General features: G+C 46.1%; 4 protein-coding genes across 5 annotated transcripts; 2 read left to right on the top strand and 2 right to left on the bottom strand.

Moving 5' to 3' along the window:
• Nucleotides 1-4,092: 4,092 nt before the first annotated feature.
• Nucleotides 4,093-8,174, bottom strand: LOC101785469 (derlin-1). Its single transcript, XM_004960837.4, has 7 exons — nt 8,019-8,174; nt 6,285-6,420; nt 5,352-5,425; nt 5,148-5,241; nt 4,935-5,063; nt 4,652-4,812; nt 4,093-4,519 (listed from the first exon to the last, which is right to left on the bottom strand). Exons 1-7 carry the CDS (start codon nt 8,033-8,035, stop codon nt 4,402-4,404), a joined length of 729 nt encoding a protein of 242 aa, XP_004960894.1. The 5' UTR covers nt 8,036-8,174; the 3' UTR covers nt 4,093-4,401.
• A 2,723-nt stretch (nt 8,175-10,897) lies between these two features.
• On the top strand, nt 10,898-11,578 carry LOC101785878. The gene has a single exon (XM_004960838.3). It carries the CDS (start codon nt 11,029-11,031, stop codon nt 11,278-11,280), a length of 252 nt encoding a protein of 83 aa, XP_004960895.1. The 5' UTR covers nt 10,898-11,028; the 3' UTR covers nt 11,281-11,578.
• A 10,990-nt stretch (nt 11,579-22,568) lies between these two features.
• On the top strand, nt 22,569-24,471 carry LOC101786289 (leucine-rich repeat extensin-like protein 4). Its single transcript, XM_004960839.4, has one exon. It carries the CDS (start codon nt 22,941-22,943, stop codon nt 24,255-24,257), a length of 1,317 nt encoding a protein of 438 aa, XP_004960896.1. The 5' UTR covers nt 22,569-22,940; the 3' UTR covers nt 24,258-24,471.
• A 645-nt stretch (nt 24,472-25,116) lies between these two features.
• LOC101786680 (acid phosphatase 1) lies at nt 25,117-26,812 on the bottom strand. Of its 2 annotated transcripts, XM_004960840.4 has the most exons (4): nt 26,277-26,812; nt 25,949-26,158; nt 25,778-25,841; nt 25,117-25,555 (listed from the first exon to the last, which is right to left on the bottom strand). In XM_004960840.4, exons 1-4 carry the CDS (start codon nt 26,678-26,680, stop codon nt 25,277-25,279), a joined length of 957 nt encoding a protein of 318 aa, XP_004960897.1. In that variant the 5' UTR covers nt 26,681-26,812; the 3' UTR covers nt 25,117-25,276. The 2 variants fall into 2 exon arrangements, with proteins under 2 accessions (XP_004960897.1, XP_004960898.1); XM_004960841.4 differs by lacking the exon at nt 25,778-25,841 and having other exon boundaries at nt 25,126-25,555; nt 26,277-26,809.
• Nucleotides 26,813-27,056: the final 244 nt, after the last annotated feature.

Below are 27,056 nucleotides of genomic sequence, written 5' to 3' on the forward strand. Positions count from 1 at the left end.
ATAATATAAGCAAGGTCGAATATAGTAATGAAAATCACTTTATTTGTGTCTCGAGAATTATGTAGTGCGTCCTGAAACTCTTGTCATAATAGTTGGTCAATGCTCGTCATAACGAAATGAAATAAAGCTTGTAAATTTAAAATAGAGTGAGAACCTTTGTAGAAACACATTTCATTAAGTAGCATGAGGTGGTACCATTTGCCTCGCCATTGGCAAAGCTGGTCGGCTCTTGGCTTTGCCCATTGTCCATTGTCGAGGTGGCCCAGCTTTGAGCACCGAAACTCATAACGATAGTGCCGTACGCCGAGATACATACAATGCACTAGTAATGTCTTGTGTACGTACAAGCTGCACGGTCTTTTATGTTGTGGTACCCATTGTAGTAAAGCATGTGTCTTCCATGCTTCCTTCGGGGGTGTTTGGATAGCAGGTGCTAAATTTTAGCACTTGTCACATCGGATGTTTGGACACTAATTAGAAGTATTAACCCTCGGTTCTTGCAAAACTTGTGTAATTATGAATTGCCATTGGCCATACTATCTATGTTAGTATGTTGCACAATGTCATCTTTTATATTGTCTCGTGCACTGTTAAATTGATTTTTTTTCATGACGTGGTTGTCTACTAAAACAAAGGTCTTATAACAAAAATTAGGAATATGAGACCACTTCAAGAATCAAGAGCTCTAGCCTCATATCTTAGAATTCAGTACAAATTTGAATCAAGTATTACGAATTAGAATCCTTAGCTAAACGAACAAGACAGGTCTTCAAGAGTAACTGAATGAACCCGACTCACTATTGCTCGTCTTTCCTCTGTGGCCAGTACACACGGTCTCTGTCTCCTTTCTCAGAACAGTAGCGCAACAAAAAGGCACAACACCCCATTAACGGCCACATGGTAGCGATGCAGCAGGGCATTGGAATCGTCCGCAGCAGCATTATCCATCGACGTCCGCTCGTCAGCAGCAGCATCATAACCCCCATTGAAAGGGGCCAAAGATTGAATGGGACGACGAGATGCATGGACGGAGCCGTGCGAATCGCAAATCACTGCATGGCGCATGCAAAACCAAGAGGAATCATCCAAACGCAAGAAGAGGTCTACAAACATTGGGACGGCCTCTCCTCATTCATCATAATCTGCAGGCCAGTTTTCAGTTTCTCACATGGAGATCGAGCGCCCACTGTTGGCACCTTAAAAGTTCAGGCCCAACATTCAGACAATAATGATCATGCTCCCCGAGAACGGGAAACAGTAAAACAAATGTTCAGAGATGAAGGCATCTGTTGAAGACCACCACCAAACAGGAACCAAATTATTCAGACAAGGTTCCTGGAAATGTAAAATTATTTTTCAAACCAGGATAAAATTTAATCTTTTTGTGCTGTGGATGCAATTGTTCTATGCATGTGCCCTACACACATTTACTCAACAAAGTTAAGGGCCTCTGCTCAGGACCATAGTGTTAGAGAGAGATCAGCGCACGCAATTCTCTGAAACTGCGCAAGCTACGGACTCAGGCCGGTTTGGTGCGGCTCCGTGGGGTTCCGACTTCCCTGGAGCGACACTGTTCACATACTGTTTATCGAAGCTGATTTCCTCTCTCCTCCCCCTTCCCCTCACAGACCTTAGAGGAGCCGGTGAAGCCACAAATTGTGGCTCCTCTGACTCCAGCTCCTCTGACACCCTGCCACACGCTACAGTGTAGGAGCCGGAGCCCCAAGGAACTTGGCCAAAGTGGCTTTCATTCATTCGTTCATACCCTGCCACACGCTACAGTGTAGGAGCCGGAGCCCCAAGGAACTCGGCCAAACTGGCTTTCATTCATTCATTCACACACCTGACACTCTCAGCTGATATAATTGTGCCATAACCGCAATATGGTACAGTATTATGAAAAGTAGGAGCTCAATAATGTCTCTGCTCCAATGACAAAAACCACCAAAGATGGGAATCCGGGCGATGCATGAAAATCATAATCTTTTTTCCAGTATGATAATATTTTACATATATGGCCACGATTTTTTCATCGGGAAACATATGAAGTACCTCATTCCACGTATGGATTATACAACCACTGAAGCCCCAGGGAGTGCCAGGAATTCAAACTATACACTGTGAAATAAGTTAGAACACTATACAAGCATAAATGTTAACATTCACACACAGTTCCACCGCCTTCTGTTCTACTGATGAAATAGTTTTTTTGCTGATGTGAAGACAGCTGAGAATTAAAGGGCAGGCAAACTCCCAATTGTCTAGGGTGCAGGAGGATTCCGAAGGGAATTCCCTGCTTCGGCACAGGAGGATGCATGCAAAGGAGAACAGTGTATAAACTTTGCAACAACCAATGGAACCGGTTTGTGAAAAACAAAACCTGAACAAAATAGTTCCTCTGGGGCCTGGAAACGTCAGCCTCTGAAACCTGAATGCCCAGTTCCTCCCCGTCATTCTTCCCAGTCCCCCAACATTGAATCCACTGCAATGCTTAGGCACACAGTTTCATGCCCATTGCTGAATCAAATGAAATCATACCATGCAGTGCAGTGGCTGCCCAGTTCATTCCAGAATTCATATTGCACATCCAGGTCTGCAGCAGGGTTTTTTTTATTCCCGAGAGAGAGAGAGAGAGAGAGAGAGAGAGAGAGAGAGAGAGAGAGAGAGAGAGAGAGAGAGAGAGAGAGAGACCAGACTGCAGAAGCAGAATTCATGTATGGCTTGTCCTGGTAGGAAGCAACACATATATTTATGTTGCTGAGATGCATAGGTAGAGATGGTACAGTCATAGAGGGACAGCAGGAATTGAAAGCTAAAGTATCATTACTGATGAAAGCCTGAAAGGACTAGAGAGGCCTGCATTGGCATTAATGTTGTGTTCTGAGGTTTCTGCTATCATCATGCATGTCAACATTGGCAATGGTAGATCAGTAGTAGATGCAAATTCTGCATGAAGAGACACTCTCTTGAGCTCATTTGGAGTAGTGTGCAGCATAATATATCCACCAAAAAAACTTTTCGTTCCTCAAAGACAATAAGGGCAAATGCATGGATTAAATAAAAAAAATTTCTCCAGATTAACGGCCCCAGCCATTGCCAGTAGCCCTGATTCAAGTTGAAGGTTAATTCGGTTAGGTGTAATTTTTTTAAAAAAAATAAATTGAGATACCAGGGATCGATAGAAAAGATTCAATTTTGAAACGGGACCATCCTATGAGACCAGGTCTGATATACGCCTGGTAACATCACTGGACAGAATAGATCCTTGCAGCGGTGCCTTAGCCAAAGGAATTAAAATCCTGTTCATAGAGTCATTGGCTCCTGGTCCTGGAATGGTTGCTGGTAAATTTTCTACTGCAGTAGTTTTGTTTTTCCGAGACGCTGCAAATCGATAACTTGGTCAATGCCCTCTTAACATCTCGAAAGAAGTTGCCATGATGAATGCCCCCATTGGCATCACGGTCCGATTACTCCGAGATGGAATTGACATTCTGATTAGTGCTCACCAAATCATCACTTTATTGGCTGATTAGCTCAAGGCTTATGAAGCTATGATACAACGGGCATATGTTTTGCTTTGACCATCATCAACGGTTAAACTACCGTATAGATATGTTCATGTTACCACTTACCAACCAGGCTCATCTTGAAGGATACTTTCAAAATTTGTATTTATGTTTATTTAAAATAATATATTTTTTATATTGCTAATCAAATGAGACCGTGCATATATTGCTCATTTTTTTCAACCATTCGAAAATTTCTATATACGATGGGCTTCTATATCAGGATCCGAGGGAATAATAAATTTACATAACAGATTGTCAGCACAAGTCCCATTTCTGTGACGGAAGGTCGTGTGATGAATCATCCATTTGACATAGCCCATATCGAAAAGCCCAGAAAATGGAACAGAAAATTAGTAACGGGCATTATATTATATGGGCCACAAAGTTCCATAGAATCATGCTAACAAGCTTGTTCTTTTCCATCACGCACAAGAAGCCCCCACTCATGCTATATGGGCAGTATTATTCTATACGGGCCAAACAGTTGCAGGGCCTAGGCAACCCCTCCTGGGCCCTGGCGACAAAACAAAACAGCTCGTCCCAACTCAATTTAGACCCTTTCCCCAAAACAGGCGGCACACAGTTATTGTACAGCTAGTGTACAAGTACAAGACAAACGGGCATTACACAATTATATTCATGTGTGAAACATAATTTTCAGGAACTAAATCAGCACATGAAAAATTCGCCATTCCGTGCAACAAGTCATGCATTTTCTAGAGCCTCTAAGAAAACAACCCTTAACCCCGGTTGCCCTTACTATGTCCTGAGCTCTGCTTCTACATTGCAGTCTGATCAGCATCACATTATAGGGTGTGTTCTCCAGGTCAATCTATTGATTGAGCCTATAGCTTCTTCCTCTGAAGGCACCAGTACCGCCGGTGTTGGCTGGTGGTCGGACTGGAGAGTTTGCCTGCACACCTATTCTGAATCGAGCGACGATGCTGTGTCTGTGCAAGTGCAGAGGTTAAGGAGACAAACAGAATAAACATTTGAGAACAGATTAGTAATAGCACACATATTGATGTAGCTATCTGCAATCTGAGATAAAACTATTTGCTCAAGACCGTGTAAAAGGATACACCCATTTCGGAGTCTTCAGATAATTCTTTCCAGTGGCTAGTGGGTGCAACACCGCCAGGAAGTAGTATAGATGTCCAACCATGATACCCAGAAGGCCAGGCAGTAACGGTGATCCAAATATCACATCCAATCCGAGCATAGCCCATGGAAGATAAAATGACTGCAAACAAGAGAGTATCATCAACAACTTGGACATATACTGGCAGGTCCACAAGGGCTACTGCATCGATTGTGCAACATAAAGATGGACGATGCACTCAATAGTTCAGTGATGTTGCATACCCTCAATTGGACGAGGCCGTACATATTTATCTGAGAATTCGGATACTCTCGGCTCCAAACATATAGAAGCATGCTGACCATAGGTATTCCCAAGAATGAAAACTCAAATAGGGGAATAGCTGACACTACCTGATTCAAGAAATACACAATCGACGCATGTTTAGTAATTGTCTCTTGGTTTGCGAATCGAAAAGGGTAAAACTAACCACTGACCAGTAGTGAGATAGCTCCAAATATCATCATCCACAAGAAATCTGCAGTCCGCTTTTCGAATGCACCCTTTTCCAACTGCACACCATACCTTGCTCTATATGCCAAAATGAATAAATCAATTTCGAACAACTACTGCAAGTTAACTATTGATAATATTGTGGAAGTAACCTGTTCACTAATTGGTGTTCAGAAAAACTAACTTACATCATCAGAAGGCGAATACCAAAGTTGATGGAAAATGGGCCCAGAAAAAAGAAATTTGTAAATAACCTCCATATCTGTAAGGCAAAAAAAAACATTTAAAAAATAAATAAGAAGATAACATTGTAAAACAAGTATTGTACAAATTCCAAACATAAGCAGATGACAGACTGCACCACAGATTAAATTGATAAGACGATACTCTGATATGTTTATAAACGTACAGCAGGAGAGATATGGCAACAGATATTCCAAATCCAGGAGGAACAAATCCTTATCCTCCCCAATCTAATAATCAGACAAGGTGTGAATTCTGGGTACCATATACTATGCAGAGGTAATAATTTAGAAGGGGTCATTTATTCTTTGGTTGCCAGTTTATTAAAGAGTTGTTGTGACTTGATTGCCATTCAGTGTTACATCTCACTAGATACGGCTGTCGTGGAGAATCATTACCTAGAGAAACATTAAGGAATTAGTAAATTTAAGTGCTTGCATATACTCTATCTAGTCGCAAAGGAATGGTCTAATCTTTGAGAAGATTCCTCCCAATAAACATTTATGGAAGATAAGGTCAATTTCTGACATGGATCTCTTAAAGACAAGGGCGAGCCTTATCTTTTTCCTTGGCTTCATTTAATTTAAAGGCTCGTTATTTGATGATCTTGTAATTTTGATTTGACATGTGTGTTTTCCCATGTATCCATGGTCTCATACACCTTTTGTATACACCTATGCATAATATATAATTATTTAGTAAGGTCCTCCTCACCCAACTGTTCTAATAAAATCAGCACGTTGCAACTGTTATGATATACTCTAACAGCGACATCCCTCCTATGCAGACTTACAAAGTTTTGCAGGCACAACTGAGGAATCTGAATCTGCAGAAATCTGGTGCGATTAGGATAAGGAAAAGGGAAAACAGAAGCTAACCTCAAAGTTCTTGAACACCCAGGGGTAATATAAGGCAATAAATTTTGGGTCCAGTATCCGAAGCTGAACCAGGACGGTGGTAAAGAAACACAACGTCCCATATGCCTTGCTTATAGGTGGGAGTGAATTGTAGTACCTGAAATAGGCAAGTAAGTGACTACACATGATACAGAGCAAAACTAGCAAACTACTGGTCACTGGACATTTCGTAACTCTGATCAGAATTTTTCATTTCAATGGTGATTATGACAGGCTCATACCACGTTTGCCCCCATTATTGCATACGGAGTATGCTATATTACAAATGGACCAATGTTTATCATAGGGGCATACACTACCTGTTTTCCGGACAAATCAAAATAAATGATATGACAATAGTTAAAGTGATCAGCATAGGTGCAAAGACCTTACAGCAAAAGTACTTCCTCCATTTCGAACCATAATGCATACAGTTTTCTAATCTTGTTTAGTAATACCTAAGTTTAAAGAAAATTTGATCATGATCTCTTTTTACCCTCATTTATTGTCTCTCTGTCCAGAAAAAAATATTAGAAAATTTACCCAATATAAACAAATTTACTCAGATTTGCTGAATGTAGGTTCTTCACAGAGTATTTACATACTATGCCAATCATTTACGCATAAAAAGGTAAAGATAAAAGGGTTCTCATTGGAGATTGTTGATATTCGAAACAACGATTGAAACAAAATGGAGGTAATAACCTCCTTGATCATCGTATTTGGGCACATATGCAATACAAAAGGTAAGGAAGGAGTGTTTAACATAGTCAATTACAAGCAGGCCTAAAACTGGTGGCAACACCAAAGCCCATATCAATACCCCAGGTCTCTAGTAACAAATATGAAGAGAAAAAAGAAAACAGAAAAGTTAACAGCTACATGGTCTGAGAAGGATGCCAAACCAGTTCAGTCATTATAAACTACTCCCTCCGTCCCAAATTGTAGGTCGTTTTGGCTAACTATGCACCTATATATAGTGTATGTCTAGATGCATAATAATATCTATAGATCTAGAAAAGCCAAAACGGCCTACAATTTGAAACGGAGGGAGTAGTACAAAATGGCAGAAGCAAGAGCAAATTCATGTATTCTAACTCTCAGCACAGATAGTTTTAATCAAGTCCATTTTCAAATTTGATGAGGCCGTCCCTTATATTATCAAGGATCATCAAACCGGATGTCTTCGAAGCAAGTATATTGTCAGCACAGTTTCCCAACAAATAGGCTTATTAAGGTGAAAGACAAACCGCACCCATTTGTAAATTTTGAAGTCAGCATAGTGCAAGAGCATCACTACTTTATAGACTAGCTCTGCACTTCAGGTGATGCACACTACAGGTCTTCCCTTGGTACTAAACAACTGGAGAATCACGCTTACGTCCAATCCATAACACTTCAGTGACACATAGATCAGAGTTAACGAAGAACATCATCCAATCAGCCTAAATACCACAAACCCTAAGGGTCCAAATTGGCATCACGAACACGCGCCCACAGGCCACAGCCTCCTACCCTCACAACACCCAGGATAAACCCACCATACTGGATCAAAATGATAAAATTAATCGATTATTCGGAATGGTCTAGCTCAAATTTTTCCAGCGATCCCCAACAGGAACGAGGCGGCCTAAAAATATACCACATCTGCGCGTCGGAATCTGAGATTGAAGCTCAAAGTCAGACGAAACCGCTGTCAGATTCGAGGGTACTCACTCGGCCGGCGAAGACATCTCGTCGCGTCGGTCGATCCGAGGCTTCGGTGTCTCCTGGTCCAGTCTCTCGCGTCCGCGTCCTTCTCCTCGTAGGTCCGTTCGAAGCTTGGGGAGGAGGAGAAGAAGGGCTGGGGGTGAGAGGGGGAGGTCGCCGCGCCTGCGCGAACCTTCCTAAGGAGAAGAAGAGACACGGACCGTTGATTGCAGATCGGAGGGGTGACAACGGTTGGACACGTAGGGGGGCGCGCTGCGGCGCAGGCGATTGGTCGGGTTACGCGGCTGGGTGCTGAGGTGGCCCTGGTGACGTGGTTAATCGTGCGTTTGCATGAAATTCCACGGAATTTTAAATCCTGTTCGCAGTAAATAGAATAGAAAAAAATTGGAAAGGAGGCTGCTTCTAGCGGCTGAATGTATGATCTGGCGCTAGCATCGAACGCATTCTTCATTGTTCCACTATGGCAGCAACAAGCAATATTCGAGTGATCTGATTCGAAAAGAAAACCACCCACCTCAATCTGAACAAATTGAGACAAAAAAAAAAAACTAACGCAACATCTTCTGGTCAAGGTTCAATTGTAATAAAACAGCCACACCAAAATTGCCATGATCTCCCATTCCATGCAGTGCAATGGTGCAATAAATAGGGACGACGTCCTATGAGTTACAATCAAGCACCAATGATAAAAACTTGATTCTATTTTAGAAAATGGATAATTTTATAATTTATGATTGAAAATTACCATATAAACCCCAAATCAAATTGGGCAAATATGCTACAAACCATGCAAGTATCTGCCATAGACTTGTATACTTTCCACACGTGAAACTAGAATGTTGCAATAACAAACTTCACTCCCATGCTAGCATGACAAAAAAAAATGATGATGAAACGTACTCATGGTAGCACAAAAAATGATGATGAAACGTACTTATGGTAGCACAAAAAATGATGATGAAACGTACTTATGGTAGCACGACAATTTCAATTGGCACACTTTTCAGCCAATCCTCACCGACAATGCAACATCTCTTATCTGCTTCACTCCCATGATTTTCCAATTCATTTTTTTAAAAAAAACAAATATCTAAAAGAATTCCAATGCAACTCTTCAAAACATAGAAATGGCGAGATGACTTATTTCACGATAAGTTTGGAGGATACTTTCCCTTTTCTTCGAAGCCACTAACGTGGAACATTGGCTTTACATCGGATCGAGATTAGATGTTTGTGATTCCATCACAAAAAAAATAAAAAGATTAGATGTCTGTGGTAAGTATATAGATATGGTTGTGAATCTTTTTGGAGGCGATTGGCCTGGTCATGCTGCTGTTGCGCGCTTGTGGTCTCGGGGCCTTGGATTGGATCACCCGATTGACCCAATAGTTAGAGGAGGGATCAATTACATGGGTCGTCGCGAGGAAAGGAGGCCACAAGAATCCTTCTTGCTGGAGTATGCGGGGGAGCAGAGCCTCCTCGCGCGATGCCGCGGTGCGTGGCCCCGTGGCCGTGACGGGCGGTTGCAAGTCAGGCCGGCCGTCGTCGGGCGGGCTCCCGCCGGGGACGAACGACTGAGCGAGTGCTTTGTGCACCGAACAGTGCACCACCGCAGGGATGGGTGCGGTGTTGTGTGGTGGCCTTGTGATCGGGGAACCCAAAGTACCCAGGCCCCTCATCCCACGTGACGCGACCAAGGGTCCTTGTGTCCCGTAGAGCCATGTGCCCGCCCGACCGGTGATTCTCTGCCCGGCTGCCGGGCTCTGATCTTATCCCAATCGCCCAGGCAGGCTCCCGTGCCGTCCGGTCCCCGGCTGACACGGGCGCGGCAGCGTGGCCGAGGCAGCAACAAACCAGCCGGATGCCCGGATCCAAGAACAAACCACGTCCCCTTCTCCTCTATCTCCTCCGCACCGGCGGCCGTCCTCTCCCTTCGTCGAGGCACGGATCGGAGGCCGAGCAGGTGCAGCGCCCCTGTTTGCGCCTCCTTCCTCTCTGCTTCCTCCGCCCTGCCAGTGTCAGGACAAGACAAACAAAAGGAGAGGGATTCTTTTTTAGGGCCAACAAGCTGTGTACATTAGCAAATACTGGTTGAGTCGTGCGTCGAGTCAAACTACCACACTACGCTTTGAAACGCCAACTGGTGTAGCATTCGTAAGGCCCAAGTAAGGTGGTGATAGGGATGGTGGTGCTACACGAGTCCGTGTGGTGCCAAAAGGCAGGCGGCACGCGTTCGTAGCGCCCAAGCAACAAAGAATTTCCCCGTTCCCTCTCCCCAAAGACTGCGAAATAGGGGAATGCAAAATTTGCATGTGCTTTTGTTATTTTTTTCATTGCCTCGTCTCTCATTGAAGAAAAAGTATACAGCACCGAACTGATCACATTCTATTTAGCTCATTAAAGCTATGGTTCTAAGTTTGGGAACCATATACCAAGATACAACCGTTTCGTTGATTCCGGTACAATCATTCTAATTTGTTATTACCGGTTTTGGAAACGAGACAATTAATACTCTCATACGTTAGATGAAGTAGAAACACAATGTTACAGTCTCTCCTCGAAGACTTATGATCGCAAGATGTTTTGAATGACACCAAATTTAGACTAATAAACATATAAAGATCGGTTTCTTTTTTTTTTCTTGAGCTCTGCTCTTGTCGTGCATATTTCGAACCAGCCAACTAGGTATGTGAGCCCAAAGCACCTGCTACATCCAAAGCCAAAATCAGAAAGGCAAAATCATGATTCGATGAACAAAGAAAAGATCTGCAAATTTTATCATCTGATGCTGCACGATTGGTGGGGTTTATCAGCATCTTGACCAGGCAACCCCAATCATCCCACAAAACCCAAACAGCCCCCTCCTCCTTTTCCCGTCTATAAATAGATCCCCAGAAACCCGATCCCCAAAACAAGCAGCGCACCAGGATCCTCTCCCCGGAGCAGTTTCCAATCCCATCCTCTTCTTCCTCTCCCTCTCTTGCAGTTGGAGCAGCCAGCGACCGAAGCAGCAGCCATGGACGGCGGCAAGAAGGGCCGGAACGCGCACAAGGCCTCCGCCGACCACCGCAGCGACCGCAAGTCGGCCACCGGCATGAGCGGCGACCCCAAGAAGGGCGGCCGCGGCGGCAAGTTCACCTGGGAGGGCGCCGACGGCTACGCCGACGAGGACCTCGACCTCATCTCCAACAAGAACAACGGCGGCCGCGCCGGCAAGGGGGGCGCCACCGCCAACGCCGCCAAGAAGGACGACGGCGACGACGAGTAGGCCTCGGCCTCCGCCCGCCCGCCCGGTCCGATCGGTTGCCAGCAACTCAAGCAAGTTCTCCTATTGTAATTCCTCAGTCGCTGTTCGGTTCTCGAGTCGAATAATCATGTGGGTCTAGGCGTCGTGTTCGCGAGTTTGTAGCCTGCTACTAGCGGAGAGCCAGTGGGCGATCGACGGGCCGTGCAGGGTCTGTAGATATCATCATCTCACCTCCTCTGTCCTTGACTTGCTGATGTTTGGGGTCTGAATTCGCAGTTCTTGGAAGGACTTATATTAATTTCCAGAGTCGTTGGCTGAATCGTGTTGTCTGCTGCTGTTCTTTGCTCTGAATCACTTCAGCACCCACTCTGGACTTTACTTTTGCGTTTGTTCATGATCGCCAGGTGCAACGTCTTTTACGGTTTCAGTCTTTCAGATGAGCAGATCCGTAACTGAAGCAGACAGTAAGGAAGGAAGGGGAATGATTGCAATGTTAACCTTTTTTTATTTTCGGGTGAGGGATTGCAATGTTTATCTTGAATTGGATAACGATGAGACTGCAATTTTTCCAAGCGATCTGTTTTCATGACAACTCTGCTGTCTGTTGTCACTGGTCACCCATGCCTTTCCTTTGTTCACACTGAACAGACACTTCTCTGTATAGGCTGTAGCAGCACGGATCATGGAGCAAACGATGGATTCACTGAATTATCCCAACTCGTATGGCATTTCTCTGAAGATCTCGTATGATCTCGCAGTTGCATGCATCTTTGAGCAGTTCAGTGACCAGGCCATTCTCTGCAGCATTTTGTGATTCACAGTTGCAAGGAGTCGCTCTCGCGATCGTTGTCCTACCACCAGCGTATGAAAATCATTCATCACCACCCTTCCATTTTTTTAGATGGGAGATGGGTCCCCAATAATCTAAGGAAAGCGGATTTGTCATCATTCGGAATCTATCCAAATGCAGCGAATTTTTTTTATCCTATTGTATGGATAACCTGGAACAAAATGTTCATCTACTTACAGTTGATGGAGGCAAATAGTACGTGGCATAGAAATCACATGAAACAATGTCGCCGTGCTGCCAAACTGTTTCAGCGCTTGATGAACATTTGCAGGTCCATGATGACAAAATTGATGTTTATAACTGAGGAATAGTGTGATAAACTAACCAATGGTAAATATTTTGATACGGAGGCAGTAATAAAGGATAACTCCGACTTTTTGTGGAAAAAGAAGAATAATCCAATGGGATAGCTGCATCAGCCCAACTCATTCATCATTGTCTTCAGGTTGGCCCTAACAAAATGAAAAGCCCACGTTAGAATAAAGGGCGCGTGCGGCCTGCAAAATAATGGCATTGCCGCCTTTCCCTGGAATCGTCCGTGGCCCATGGCCCAAAATCAAGAGAGACTTCCCATTTTGTTTCAGTCACCACTCTGCAAAAACAAGCTCATCGTTGTCCACCACATGCGTGGAGGCGTGGAGCCCTGCCGAAAGACATGCAAGAGCCCAGCTTCAGCGCCGCGCATGGCAGCATAGCGTGGCGAAAATAGCGCCGGCGCTCCGTATAATTCAGCAGGCACGCATGCGAGTGATCCCATCTCATGGGCCCAACGTATGATGATAGAAGAGTTTCACCGCGTGATCTCGGCCCACCAAATGATCAGGTCCAATAATGTATAATGTATGGCCGTGCAATTAGTGGCTTTTCCGCTACCTCCCAAAAGAATTGTGGCTTTTCCCCTCCAGCTCTGCTCAGCTATCCGCCAAGCGAAGCGAGGGTGTTCGCCCACCTCGCTTGGGTTCGATTCCTGGACGGTGTTTCATCAGGGTTTTTCCCGATTGCACTCAGGATCAAAGTTTGTTAGAGTACGCACACATACACATAACTGTACTGCACATTTCCCGTGCACCGGAGGTTTAGACCTCCTAATATCTTCCATAAGCATGTGTATGGACGCGCACGCGTGTGCGTGCGTGGTGTGAGTGTGCAGCGTGTTGGTTGTGTGCGTCCTTGTACCCTTTAAAAAAAGCTATCCGCCAAGCATGCCGGCACTGGAGCATAGCATCTTCAGGGAATCAGCGGTAGGATGCATGGGATGTCCGTGGATTAGATAATCTGCATCTTTTGGCTCGTGTTTCTTCAGGGATCACACAACTCACGGAAAGGTAACGCGAGATTTCGGAAAAGGTCTGTCTGAAACTTGAGAGTGTCAATGGTGCAGCGGTCCCATGCGCTGTGCGAGCACGGAGGGCTCTCTGTACTGCACTGCAGTACTGGTCCTGTGCCGTCGTGCCGAGAAAATTCAAAGTGTGTCCATCTTCAGCGGTAGGCATGGAGAGGCCAACCAGCAACTGGAGGCCGTAGCCGTAATAATGCAGCTCGTGGAGGGAACGGAGGCGGGGCAGCCTTGTTCCACTGATCAATCCAAGCACACTACTATTCCTTAAACTAACCCAAACTAACCTGTCTTGGGCATCGAACAATGGTGTTCTTCAGTTTTTACTTACTCTGCTCCAAAGGCACGTTCCTGTCCATTGAATGTTATTTGTTACGTTTGTGTTTGATTGCTGTTAGCTGCATGGTATACGGACTTATCCACTAACCACCTTTCAATGAAAAGCATGCTTGTACTAAACAAAAAAGAGACCCTCTTACAGTCTTACTTATGTTACCAAGTGTTGTCAGAGAGATGTAATGATGTATCGACCTAACAGGAGCAATAAGTAACGCACGGACTGATGTTGGTAATGCACGTAGTCCAATAACTCCGCTACCTAATTATGCTGCTGATTAGTGAACTAGTTAATAAACCGCTTCTCACCATTGTTCTACCGATATAGCATTCCAAATTTACATGACAAGGATGCCTTGCGTTGACAGTTGCAACCACATAGCATTTCGAGCCAATTACCTTTTATGGGACTAACTAATTAAAATCTTTTGATGCAATTTTGTTCTCGTTCACGAATTGCACAACTCACTGAGGCCACTGTACTACGAAGCAGGAGAAAGATTTCGATCAATTTTATAATATATTCAGTGATCCTTGTAATATAAACTTGGATTATAGCGTCTATCAGTTCAGCTTGAGCTCGGGATTTTATATTACAAAAGAGGCGGAGTAATGAAATAAAACCATGCCAATTAAGGATCTGGGTGAGATAAATCGAGGCGCTATAACGTCATTCCACAAATCAAGATAAATATTAACTTAGGGCGTGTTTGGCTGACCGCGCCAAAACTGCTCCTGTACCGCCAGACGTTTCATCTGCCCGCCTTTTGGCATCGCGTGGTGCATAAAATAAACTAATCTCATGAACGATGGTCTGGCTGCGTTGCAACTTTGGCAACCAACCAAACGCGTGACTAAACTTAGGCGCGAGACCTTCGGCATGGCGCGACGAGTTCTTGTAACGAACCAAACACGACCTGAAAACCTGGAAAAGTCATCTTTTTTTTCCTTCACTAGTAAAGCTGTCTTAAACGACTCCTAAATGAAACATTTTAAGTTTTACTTATTGATAGCTACCTTCTTTTGTCACTGATTTCAACTCGTCAATCAAGAGAGGCTTGTTCGCGAGTAGACCTGAGTATTTTAAGCACAGCCTGGTCCGAGCCTGATGGGTTTTGGCTCGCACACGCCAGCTACCGAGCCAGGCGTGGTCAACGAAAATCAAGCCTGAAAACAAAGGCCAGTCCAAGCCCACCCAAATAATTAATTTTATTTATTTTTCAACTAAAAAAGAATGGACGCCCCAAGCTCGGCCCGACAACGCACATGTGCTGTTCGTGGGTTTCAGTTCAAAATGAACCGGACTTTTTGCCGATCTAACTTGCAAAATGCTCAGGTCTATTCACGAGTCCAACTAGCAACGCTATTTTGCCAGGACAACCTCCACCTCCTCTCTCTCCCTCTCTCGTCTCGAGTCTCATGTCTCAATTCAAGGACAAGGCAGGACAACTGAATGGTACTGCCAAGCAATCAGACTAGGGATGTCAACGGGGAATTCCCCGTCAGGGACTAGGTCCCCATCCCCGTCCCTGCGGGGGAAATTTTCCTGTCCCCGTCACCGCCAAAGCTCGCGGGGGACGTTCTGCTCCCATCCCCGCCCCCCGGCGGGGAATATACCCCTGACGGGGTCCCCGTCGCCGCCTCCCTCCACTGCATGCTCGACCTCCACGGCATCAGCTGCTACTGAGCGACGCACATGACACGGTCTGCACCCTCCGGCGGTCCGGCCGCAAGCATCAAGTTGTTTTTAGCACAGATGCAAGTATGAACTCAAACGAGAGATAAGATTGGAAATAGGAGAGGGACGAGAGCTCTAGAACAGAGGGGACTGCTCGATTCTCAATTTCTGCTTGGATGATAAACGCACAGCAATACATGGCGGGGGCGTCGGGTCTTCTGTCTTGTGCTAGTAGCTCGCGCTAGCGCCGGCCGGCATGCCACGTGCTTGGAGGGCAAGAGGCTGCAGGCTACGGAGAGTAATCGATGAGAGGAGGGTCGGAGTCTCAGAGAGGCCTCGCGCAGTCGCACGGTTGCGGCGGCGGCCATGAGCGGTCCGTGGGGAGGAATCGATGGGAGAGCTGAAGAGAGAGAAATGGACAGAGATAGAGTTAGTTTGGTGATATTTCTAGTATGCTAATGGGCCTTAGGCCTTAGGTTGGTTGGTTGGGCTGGCTGTATGGCTCGATTGGTCGTATGCACGTTGCAGCGTACCGGGGATGCGGCGAACGGGGATGGGGAATGGCCGATCATGACGGGGATCAGATTTCCCCCGTTTAACTCCCCGTGGGGGATGAACTAGCACCATCCCTGTCCCGGAAATTCCCCATGGGGAATCGGGGGTCGGGTCCCATTACCATCCCTAAATTAGAGACTTTTCACAAACTGCCAAAAGACTTGCGATGTTCTGTTACACACTCCACTGATCTTTGCCGCCGATGGTCTGCTCCACACTCAACTGGAACTCCAGCTATTCCTATGCTTTATGCCACCCAAGCAGGCCGGCAATGGAGGTCCCGCGGCCTGCAGCAGTGCGGCTTGCGTTGCGTCCATTTGGGACGCTGATTAGATGGTGTAAGAGGGTGTACGGTCCTCCTCCGGGCAGTAGTGGGGCCGGAGTACCACGTAAGTCTCTCATCCTCTCTTCCAATCAGTGACTCACATGTTGCAACCACATATTGATAATGACCTGACACTGTATTGGCATCTCTAAAGACCTAAATTTGGCACTGTCAATCCCAACCGTCCAGCATGAGCTTCGCAATCCTTCGGCGTTCGCCCTTCGCGGCTCCTCGGATGAAGCGCGGATTGCTCCCGCTGTTTCTCCTCCTATCGGCCGCTTCAGCTAGCATATCAGATGGGGGCGCGACACAGAGTCGTTCGGGGTGGTCACGAATGGACATGGGAATAATGACGCGCGAGCGTGGCTAGGCCCGGTGGCCGAGACTCCGTCGCGCAATATCTCGGGCGTTAGCAAGAACAGCTAGGCCTGGCAGCCGAAACAGCTTCCTCACCGACACTAGACATCTCCGTCTGTATTCACGGCTGGTGACTCCCCTACCTTGGTTCATTCTACTCAAATCACTCCTTTTCAGAATTAGATATCCGGATTGAACTGTCTGAATTGCAGATAAGGAACCAAAAGCACTAGCACACGCTCCGACACCGGTGCTCAGCCAGCGACGACGGCTATGGAAACTAGCGGCGCCCTTCTCCAATTCACGCCAGTCCTGCGAAAGCGCTCAAATGGATGAACAAAGAAGAACTGAAGACAAGACATCCGAGGATTTAGCCAGTAGATATGGACTCATGCAGTGTGCCTGTCTGTTCCTTTAGCTTTGCTTGTTGTGCCGGTTCAACAGAGAAAGAAAGAGAACCCAGAGAAATCAGTTTGGTCGCCGCACCTAGCAACTCTAGCCTGTGATTTGCATGCGAGAAGAGAGAGATGCAGAGAAGCAATAGAAACAAGTGAAGAGCTAAGCAGGCAATCAGAGCGATAGTTGTCATTCCAATTACCTCCTTTTCTCCATTATATTTAATTGGCAGATAAGCTCAATACTTGTCTAATCTTGACGATGGTGTAGTATTAGATGTACTAGTCCATCAACCCGTGCCCCACATGAGCTAATATTTTTAAAAGTTATTGTATTTAAATATTATTTAAAAATTAAACTTGTAACTAATAATAAAAATTGTTTACCTATTACTCTCTTATTTTTTCAATGCTTCAACATAATACTCATATCGATATATACTTATCTTTGTCTAGTTGTGATTGATTTTTAATTAGTAATTATTCTATACATTTTTTCATCCACAGTCACAACTTTTTTTTATTTTGTATCGTACCTCCATACATTGTGTTTAGCATAAAAATCAATATTTTTCATCAATTCCTCACATAAATGTATAAATAGTCTAAATGGTGACACTCATATCATGCGTATATACAATGATATAAATAGGTAATTTAGAATCATATATTAGTTTACTTTTGAATATTTCTGTATTATGCACATGAAAATAATTCGATTAAAATTTAGGTGTTTACTTTAGGTTATTTTTAATAACAACATATGTGGGTAACTTATATACAAATTTAGAATGGTATTTTAAGTTATGCTTTTATATAATGATATGTATGAGTAAATTGAATGAAATTATGGGGTTACTTTAGATTATTTTTTATAATGGCCGAGCTCATTAATTTATATATAGGTTTAGAGTTTAATTTTAAATATTTTCATAATGATAGTGGTGGGTTACTTTTAGAAAGTATAATAGACCAATGACTATGATTATTAGAGTTTACAGGATTGATTTTTGATGTTTTTGATTTTTGCGAGAATTTTTAGGATTTGTCTTTTTTTCTAGCGTGTCTAGTGGGAACTAATGTAGAGTCTCTAATGAAAAAAATAAGACCACATTGCTATAAAACTATTACCTTGAGCTACCTCTCATTTGTTAAATATTCGAACACAATACTTATATAGATATATACCTATTATCTTCATCCAATTGTAATAGATTTTAGTTAGTAATTACTCTATAATATTTTCATCCATATTTATAATCTTTAACCTTTATACTTCATCTATATCTTTATAAATGGTGACACATATCATTCGTATATACCTTAATTATTATATCTTATACCAATAGTGTAAGAAATAGATGATGTAGAATCATAGATTGCTGTATATTTTTAATTAAGATGATTTGGATTTAAATGTTGGGTTACCTCATGTTATTTTTAATAATAACATATGTGGGTAATATAGATGCAAATTTAAGGGGTTACTTTAAGTTTAAGTTTTTTAAGTATTAGTGGTGGACAATTTAGTTGCAAATTTAGGGGGTTATTTTAAATATTTATAATAGCTTAAGTGAGTAATTTTGATGAAAATTAGGGGGTTACTTTAGTTAATTTATTAATGGCAAAGGTGGGTAATTTAGATACAGAATTAGGGGGTTACTTGAGGCTATTTTCATAATGGCATAGGTGGGTAATTTTTGAAAAAACATAATTGATCCAATGGCTATGATGATTTGAGTCTACCGATTGATGGCTGGATGTTTTACTTTTTTGTGAAAATTTCTAGGAATTCTCTCTTTTTCTAGAGTATCCACCTAGGAATCCTAGGTGGCTTCACCTGGAAGCTTCAAAAGGAGACTCCAATTTGTGGATGCTTCTCATTTAGCATCATGCACACTTCCAAGTGCGATACTAATATCTAATCTATTCAATTTCAATTAAGGGTAAGTATTTCACTACCTTCTTTCTTCACTCGGAATTAATTACTAGATGACTTTAAAATATTTCCAAACTTGGAAATATGATTACACAAGCAAAACTAACATGAGTGCTGACTTATGTCTTGCTAACACATGTAGTTCAGCGTTTGGGTAATCTTTAACTTACTAACTACATGTCTTTGTGTTGACGTATATGCGTATGTAACTGTACAAAATCTAAGAAAATATACACTGGTGAGCTCAGAAAGGGCGCGGCAACGACCGCGCCGAGTTTCCAGTGCTATAGCCTATAGCAGCTAGCAGGCTGCCAGTGCCATGGACCCTGGATCGAGCACCACATCACTCGCCACTACTGGTGTATAGGGCACCGCAGGCTCTGCAGCTGCAGACGGGAACGGATAGCCCAAATGCATGCAGCTCATGAGTCGTGAGGACGGGGAAATGTATGGGAGGAGCATATAGATGGCGAGAGTAGCGTGGAGCCAGTCAGCAAGTCAAACACAGCCTTTTGCACGCTTTCTTGCTGGCACTAGAGTGTGGAGTGACGGGTGACGGCGTGGTACATGTTGAAACGGCATGCAGTGAAAGTCAAAAGCCTGAAGAAGCATTCGCATATGGTAAATGCCAGTGGAATGAAGGAAAATGAACCTAACTAGTCATAACCGAAGTTTCGGTTTCTCTATCTTTTCTGTATTGTTATCAAGTGGATCAATGTTTCTAGTAGTTTTTTTTTTACCTAAGTCACTTAGGAGAAACTCCAACCTATTTTTTATATTTTTTTTAAATTCCGAACTCATTTAATTTGTTTCTACGTACCGGATGTTACTCATGTGCCCTGATGATATGCTCAGTTGCTTTGATGATATGCTCAGTTGCTTTGCTGCAAAGACCAGGCGCGGACGGAACTTGGATAATTATTCAGTTTGCTGCATGGACCTTGTTAGTTTTTACTAACCAGCTTTCAATGAAAAGCATGCATGCTGCTTCTAAGCTCCAACAGAAGCAGCACGTACACAGAAGAAACCTCTTAACGGTTTTGAGTGCTGTTAAAGCAAGCTATCGGGCTAACGAAGAGCAATAAGTAATACACCTACTCTTGTTGGTGGATTGTTCAGGTCTACTTCATCCCTTAATCTCTAATATAAGTAATCAATTTATCATTAGGATCTCCAACGAGTCACATACCATTGATATTTAAATGATTTAAACTGTGTGATGAGTAATAATGAAAATTGCTATTTAGGTAATAAATTTACTGTATTGTGACCGAAAACATATAACATATCTATACAGGGGCGGATCCAGGGCCCGGGCTGCCCGGGCTGCAGCCCGGGGCGAGCCCGTGTAGTCCCTTTAACATATGTGGTGTTTAACTAAAAAACTATGATCTCAATTAGAGAAAAGGAGGCTCAGGAGGCGTGAATCAACAACTTAGCCCGGGACGCAGCCTCGTTCTGTATCTGCCCCTGTATCTATACCTACATGGATTAAAAAAAATACGCAACTGCGTTCGTAGGTTTTTATACATGATATACAACTTGGACAAAGTTTTGGTTGATCTCTTAGAGTTTGATTATCGATAATATTTAAAGTTTTGAAACATAACTAATCGTGCGTAGATTTTCCTTGAAAAATATTTTCACAACGTCTTACATCTAGTAGAATAAAAATCTAAATATATTATAATAAAAAGATAGTGTTCATCAAGTGCTATGACAGGGGCAGCGCGAGTTCTCCACATATCATAATTTTTTATTTATCTATTCCTAAATAATGGAGTACAAACCTTACTGTTGCAATTTATAGGCTACACGAACATTTCGGATCAACACATTTACTACTTGTTTTGGGACGACGTTGGATCAGAAACTGTACATCTTTGGTCCGTGTTTGTTCACGGATCACACAGCTAATGTTCAGATTTCAGAAAAAAAAAGCATGTCTAAAACTTTTTAGAGTTGACATGTACCGGTGTCAATTATTCCCGTGGTGTCCATGCACAGTGCAAGTACGGAGGGCTCCCTACTGTTCAGAGTTCAGGGAAAAAGATCGATTGGCAGAGGGAGTGGAGTAATAAGGGAGGACGGTCAAATTCATTTTTGTACTGTCCCATGGGATTCTCTCTCACACTTGCGAACCGGATCCTGCAGCATTGCAATCGAGTGGTAAATTTCTAGGACTGATCATAAAGAGCACCAATTTCATGGTCCTGCTCCTGTGCGAGATTAGGAATGGATGATGAGAAGGCGATGCAGGGAGAGGGTGAATTAAAGAGCGATGGTACAGTTATGATTATAAGGAACGAAAGGAGCCAACACATCTACTTCATCCGTTCTGATCAAGCTCTTTTTTTAAAAAAAAATCAATAGACTAGCATAAATTATAGGATTTATATTTTAAAACAAATGAAAAATTGGTGACATTCAGTCACATAGACTGATAGCTTGGCTGCACAAGCTCCATGGCCATGCAGCTGGGCCTCAGGATAAGAAATAATAAAACCATGTGTGATTCTTGGACGACTTCCCATTCTGGTCAAGTACCTCTCCAGAATATTGAAATAAAGAAAAACGGCCAGTCAACCTCCATGCAATCCTTGGAAACTTAGTTAGATGTGCTCTAGTCTTTTTGCCAATTGGGAACAAAATGTTAGGACCTAGGCGTTCGCTACCTGAATGGCGTATTGGCATATTGGACCTGAAGGGTGTGTCTGATTGCGAGCTAAATTACTAGCTTGTTTGGCAGAAACAAACTTAGCTTTCTTCATGTGTTCGAGATGGAATTGGCCCTGCAGCAAAGCAATAAGGTGAAATAAAATGCAAGCTTGCTAGGGATATGAAAGTTGATTTTTTTTGCTCGGCTAGACGACGAAACATACGGGTGATTGAATCGGTGAGCTTACCGGTCGGTCGGTCATTCAAAAATGGCAAACAGATAATTTTAAGTAACATGCTCATGAAATATAAGGTAAGATGGAATTGTTTTCAAATTGTCATTACAAAGGCAAACTTAAAACTAATTGATCGATCTGTGAGATTTGGTGGACTTCCTATGTGGTATACTTCAACAAATAACTGCAAGTTACACAATTAAGGTCCATTTCCAGTAAGTCCTATAGAAAAGGGTCCATTTCCAAATTCCAACTCATAAATTTTGCATTTTTGCTGGAAATGTTACAGATCCGTTATATGCTCAGGGGCGTTTGGTTCCCTTTGCTTATTTTTAGCACATGTCACGTCGAATGTTTAGATACTAATTAGGAGTATTAAACGTAGACTATTTACAAAACTCATTACATAAGTGGAGGCTAAACGGCGAGACGAATCTATTAAGCCTAATTAATCCATCATTAGCAATGTTTACTGTAGCAACATATTATCAAATCATACTCCCAATGAAACTATTGGATTCGTCTCGCTGTATAGCCTCCACTTATGTAAGAGGTTTTGTAAATAGTTTACGTTTAATACTCCTAATTAGTATCTAAACATTCGATGTGATGGGTGCTGAAAATAAGCAAGAGGAACCAAACCAGGCCTATGATTTTATCCCCTCTTCGTGTAGGTTTACACCGGCGAGTTACAGACAGTCCTCATCGATACTTCACATGAGTAACATTGTAACAAGGACAGGGCAATGCTGAAGACCATCAGCCAGCCATTCCTGCACCCATCACATCCCAGTTCCAGCTGTGGTTTGATCAGCGAGAGCATCTAGCAGCACAACCCACATAGAGAGACAGGAAGAGAGGAGATCAATCAATGCATTACCACCCGAGCTGATCATCTCTCTCCTCCGGCCACTCCCCCACCGTCCCGTTCCTCTCACAAGAATCACTCCTGCTCCCTCCTCAGATCTCGCAAGCAAAACAGGCAAAGCTTTACCCGGGTAAGGTTACGGGTAGCCATGAGGCGGCGGCCACCTTTCCATTCCCGTGCCGCCGCCGCCGTGCTCCTGCTCCTAGTGCTGCTGACCCCCGCCCCGACCTCCCAGCTCGGCCTAGGCCCCGCCATTGCCGCCTGGATCAACGGCGCACCGCCTCCGTCCCCTAGCCCTGCCGCCGCCGGGGCCTCCTCCTCGTCCGCGCCGAGCCAGGAGTACACGGCGCTGCAGGCGCTGAAGGCTGCCGTCACCGAGGACCCCCGCGGCGCGCTTTCGTCGTGGCAGGGCGCCAATGTGTGCGCCTACCGCGGCGTCTACTGCTCCGCGCCGCCCGACGGCGCCGCGGCCGCGGGTGCGCCCACGGTGGTGGCCGGGATCGACCTCAACCGCGCGAACCTCAGGGGCACACTCCCCGAGGCGGTCTCCCTCCTCGCCCACCTCACGTTCCTCCACCTCAACAGCAACCGCCTCGGCGGCGCCGTCCCGGACTCGCTCCGCGACCTGGAGTACCTGACGGAGTTGGACCTCAGCAACAACCTCTTCTCCGGCCCGTTCCCGTCGTCAACGCTGCTGATCCCGTCGCTGGTCTACCTCGACCTCCGCTTCAACGGCTTCTCCGGGGAGCTCCCGCCCGAGGTCTTCGCCAAGGACCTCGACGCCTTGTTCCTCAACGACAACCAGTTCGAGGGCCAGATCCCGGACACGCTGTGGTCGTCTCCCGCCACCGTCATCACGCTCGCCAACAACCACCTGACCGGCCCCGTCCCTGCCTCCTACGGGTACGCCGGCGGCCGGGTCCGGGAGGTGCTGTTCCTGAACAACAACCTGACGGGGTGCGTGCCGGAGGCGCTGGGGTTCCTCCCCAGCATCCAGGTGCTGGACCTGAGCTACAACGCGCTGTCGGGGCACCTCCCGGGGACGCTGTCGTGCCTATCAGGGATCGAGGTGCTCAACGTGGCGCACAACCAGCTGACGGGGGAGCTGCCGGACCTGCTGTGCGGCCTGCGGCGGATCACCAACCTGTCGGTGGCGTTCAACTTCTTCTCCGGGATCGGGCAGCGGTGCGACCGGCAGCTGGGGAGCCGCGGGGTGTTCGACTTCGTGGGGAACTGCGTGCCCGGGCGGGACATGCAGCGGCCGCAGCCCGAGTGCGACGGGTTCCCCGGGGAGGGAGGGCTCAGCTGCCTCCGCATCCCCGGGGCGCGCCCCGCCGGGTGCGGCGACGCGGCCGTGTCCGTGGGCGTCGGAGTCGGCGTCGGGGTCGGGGTCGGCGGTGTGCCGTTTGGGCTGCCGGGCGCCGCCGCCGGGGCCGGGGGCGTGGTCACCGTCACCGTGCCCTGATCGATCAGTCTGCAGGCCGCTGGCTTTGCTTCTTTTTTTCTTTTTCTTCTTCTCTGATTTCTTCTGAAATTTTTGGAGGCAAAGGCAATTAGCCTCGATCGGCTTGGCGTGTCGCATCGATCATTAATTACATGGCGATGGTAACGGGTGAATATTGGTTGGTTCCTGGCTGGTTAATACTAGTATAATCTCGCCATTTCTGTATGCACGATCAGTTAACAGTGCAGCGTTCCATGTTATTGCTTTGTCATCATCCATGGCTAGAACACTGGCAGTGGCCGGCCAGCTGGAGTGCAATGCAATGCAAGTGAATGCAGCTGACTACTAGCTGTTGGTTGACGAACGACTGTTGAGGACATGATGATGATGTGAGGCCGTGGTCTTTTGTCGCTTGCTTTAGAGCTGGATGATGGGGAAGGAGAGGAGGATGAGGCGGCGACCTGCGAGAAAGGAGAGGATAGAAGAGAAGGGAGCTAGGGGAAGGGAAGAAGTGGATCTCGGGAGATGTGTTAATGGCGCCATGAATGCGCGGGGGGCAGGGAGGTTGGTGGATGGATGCAGCTAACTGCCACTCTCCAACAGCGCTGGCACTGCACAGCGAGGAAGGAGAGCGGGCAGCGGCAGCCGGCAGCGCATGGCCCCGGCCGGCGGCCGTGCAGGCCCCCGGGGTCTCCTCCCCTCGCTCGCTCGCCATGTGATGTGTTGCTATCTATCCTGTACACCTGTACTACCGTCTCTCTTGTGCTAGACTCCGCTGCCATGACTCGGACCTCTAGCCGCCCTCTCTCGCCGTGCTCCGATCTCTGGATCGGACCAAACTTTTTCCCTCCAAGTTCATGATCAACGGCACAGTAAAAACTGCTTCCAATTATATGGAAAAATAGAATTAGCACGAAGGGTTTCTGCATTCCACAAGCAACGGCTTGGTCGGCCGTACGGCCACCACAAGACATGGCAATACCTGCTGCTCCATAACCTCATGAATCACACATTCACGCAATCATACAGGTGCTCCCGAATTATTCCATCATGTGGAAGTAGAAGTAAACGGCCATTCTCATATGTAGTTGCGCAAGCATACTACAACGGCGATCAGCCATGGAGGCAGGCCGGATCTCACTCTTCAGCCGACGTAGTACATGGGGTCGGGCACCTTGAAGGTGCGGTCGCCCTCCGGCGCGCCGACGAGGTCGCTCCACTGGTCGCCGATGTTTCCAACGATGCGGTACCCGGCGTCGACCAGCTTCTGACGCTCGCCGGACTTGTACGGCACCACCGACGAACCCAGCGACGACGGCCTGCAAAAGCGTGCAGTTCCACCGAGAAGAAAGTTAGTTGTGTGAGTTGCGCAATCTGGCCCATAGATTGGGCCCAATTTTGAGGTATAAACTAGTAGCCCAGTTATGGCCCAAGTAACCGTCTGAGCAACTACTGTAGTTCCTTCAAGTGCATCATAACGGTGATTGCAAGTTTTTAAGTGCATGGACAGAAGACCAAAAAAAAAAAAAGAAGAAGCTCACGAGATGCGCGAGTGCCAGGGATTCCTGTAAAATTCCTTTCGAAGACCTCTCTTCCAAACGGGGCCTAAACATTTTCAAGACAGGATTTGAAATGTTTTTCATAAAAATTCGTGCAGGAGCCAGGAGAGAAATGGATAAACAGAGAAGCAAAGGCAGAGGGAGCGTACGCACTTGAGCACGAGCTTCTCCCAGGTGTGGTAGCCGGCGCTGCGGAGGTTCTTGACAGTGGGCTCCCTCTCGTACTCGTGCCTGCCGGTGATGAAGGCCACCTTGATGCCCAGCGCCAGCAGCTTCTCGTAGAGCTTTAGCACCTCCGGCAGCGCCGGCGCCGTCGCCTTCGCCACATACTCCTCGAAGTAGGTCGCGTTGTACGGCTGAGCCCTGCACGCACGCACGCAGAAAGCTCTCGCATCGGTCGTCATGTACGTCTCCTGTTCACTGCAAGTCTGCAACCAAAATGTTGTCTGCGTGCACGCACGGTGCACGGACGGGGACGTACCCGAACCCCGTGTCGGCGTAGTAGGGGAGGTTGCTGAGGGCGGTGTCGTCGATGTCGAACACCCACACCGCCTCCCCGTCGCCGGCGAGCTCCAGCCCCTCGGCGTATGCGGCGGCCTCGCGCACCACCACCGCGCAGTCCTGCCGGAACAGGTCGCCGAACATGTAGTCGCGGACGTAGCCCCGGCACTCGGCGGGGATGCTGTACCAGCCCCGGATGTTGTTCGTCTCCACCCCGAGGCGCCAGCTCGGGCACGACGCCACCGCTGGCGCCCCGCTGCTGGTGATGCCCGCGCCGGCGCCCGACGCCGCGGAGGTCGTCACCATCTCCAGGCCCATGTCGCGCGCGCGTGTCGCGTGAACCATCAGCAGCAGCACGAGCAGCGACGGGAGCCGGAGCGCCATGGCGACTGCCGCTTCGAGCTGGAAGCTTGATGATACGATTCAGATATTCAGGACGTTTGGGCCGCCAGAACATGGTATTGGAATGATCAGCTACTGTGCACTGATTTAGGATTTATCAGATTGGTCCGAAATGGGACCGCCCGTTCCTTATCTCGTGGCCTGGACACATGCATGTCGCTCTGCATACGTTGTTGTGCAGTGTTTATTGTTATGACGTGAAACTTCCGAATATCCGAGGATGAAACTTTTTCGTAGTCGATTGCAATTGCAACCACACACATTTTTTTGGATCTATGTGAAATTGTGCGGCATGCCGCTGTCGACCCGAGAGCACGTGGCGATAGTAGAATTGGGCCTGATAGTGAGCACGCTAGCT

The sequence above is a fragment of the Setaria italica genome, chromosome III (assembly GCF_000263155.2).
Source record: "Setaria italica strain Yugu1 chromosome III, Setaria_italica_v2.0, whole genome shotgun sequence".
In the NCBI taxonomy this organism is placed as follows: Eukaryota; Viridiplantae; Streptophyta; class Magnoliopsida; order Poales; family Poaceae; genus Setaria; species Setaria italica.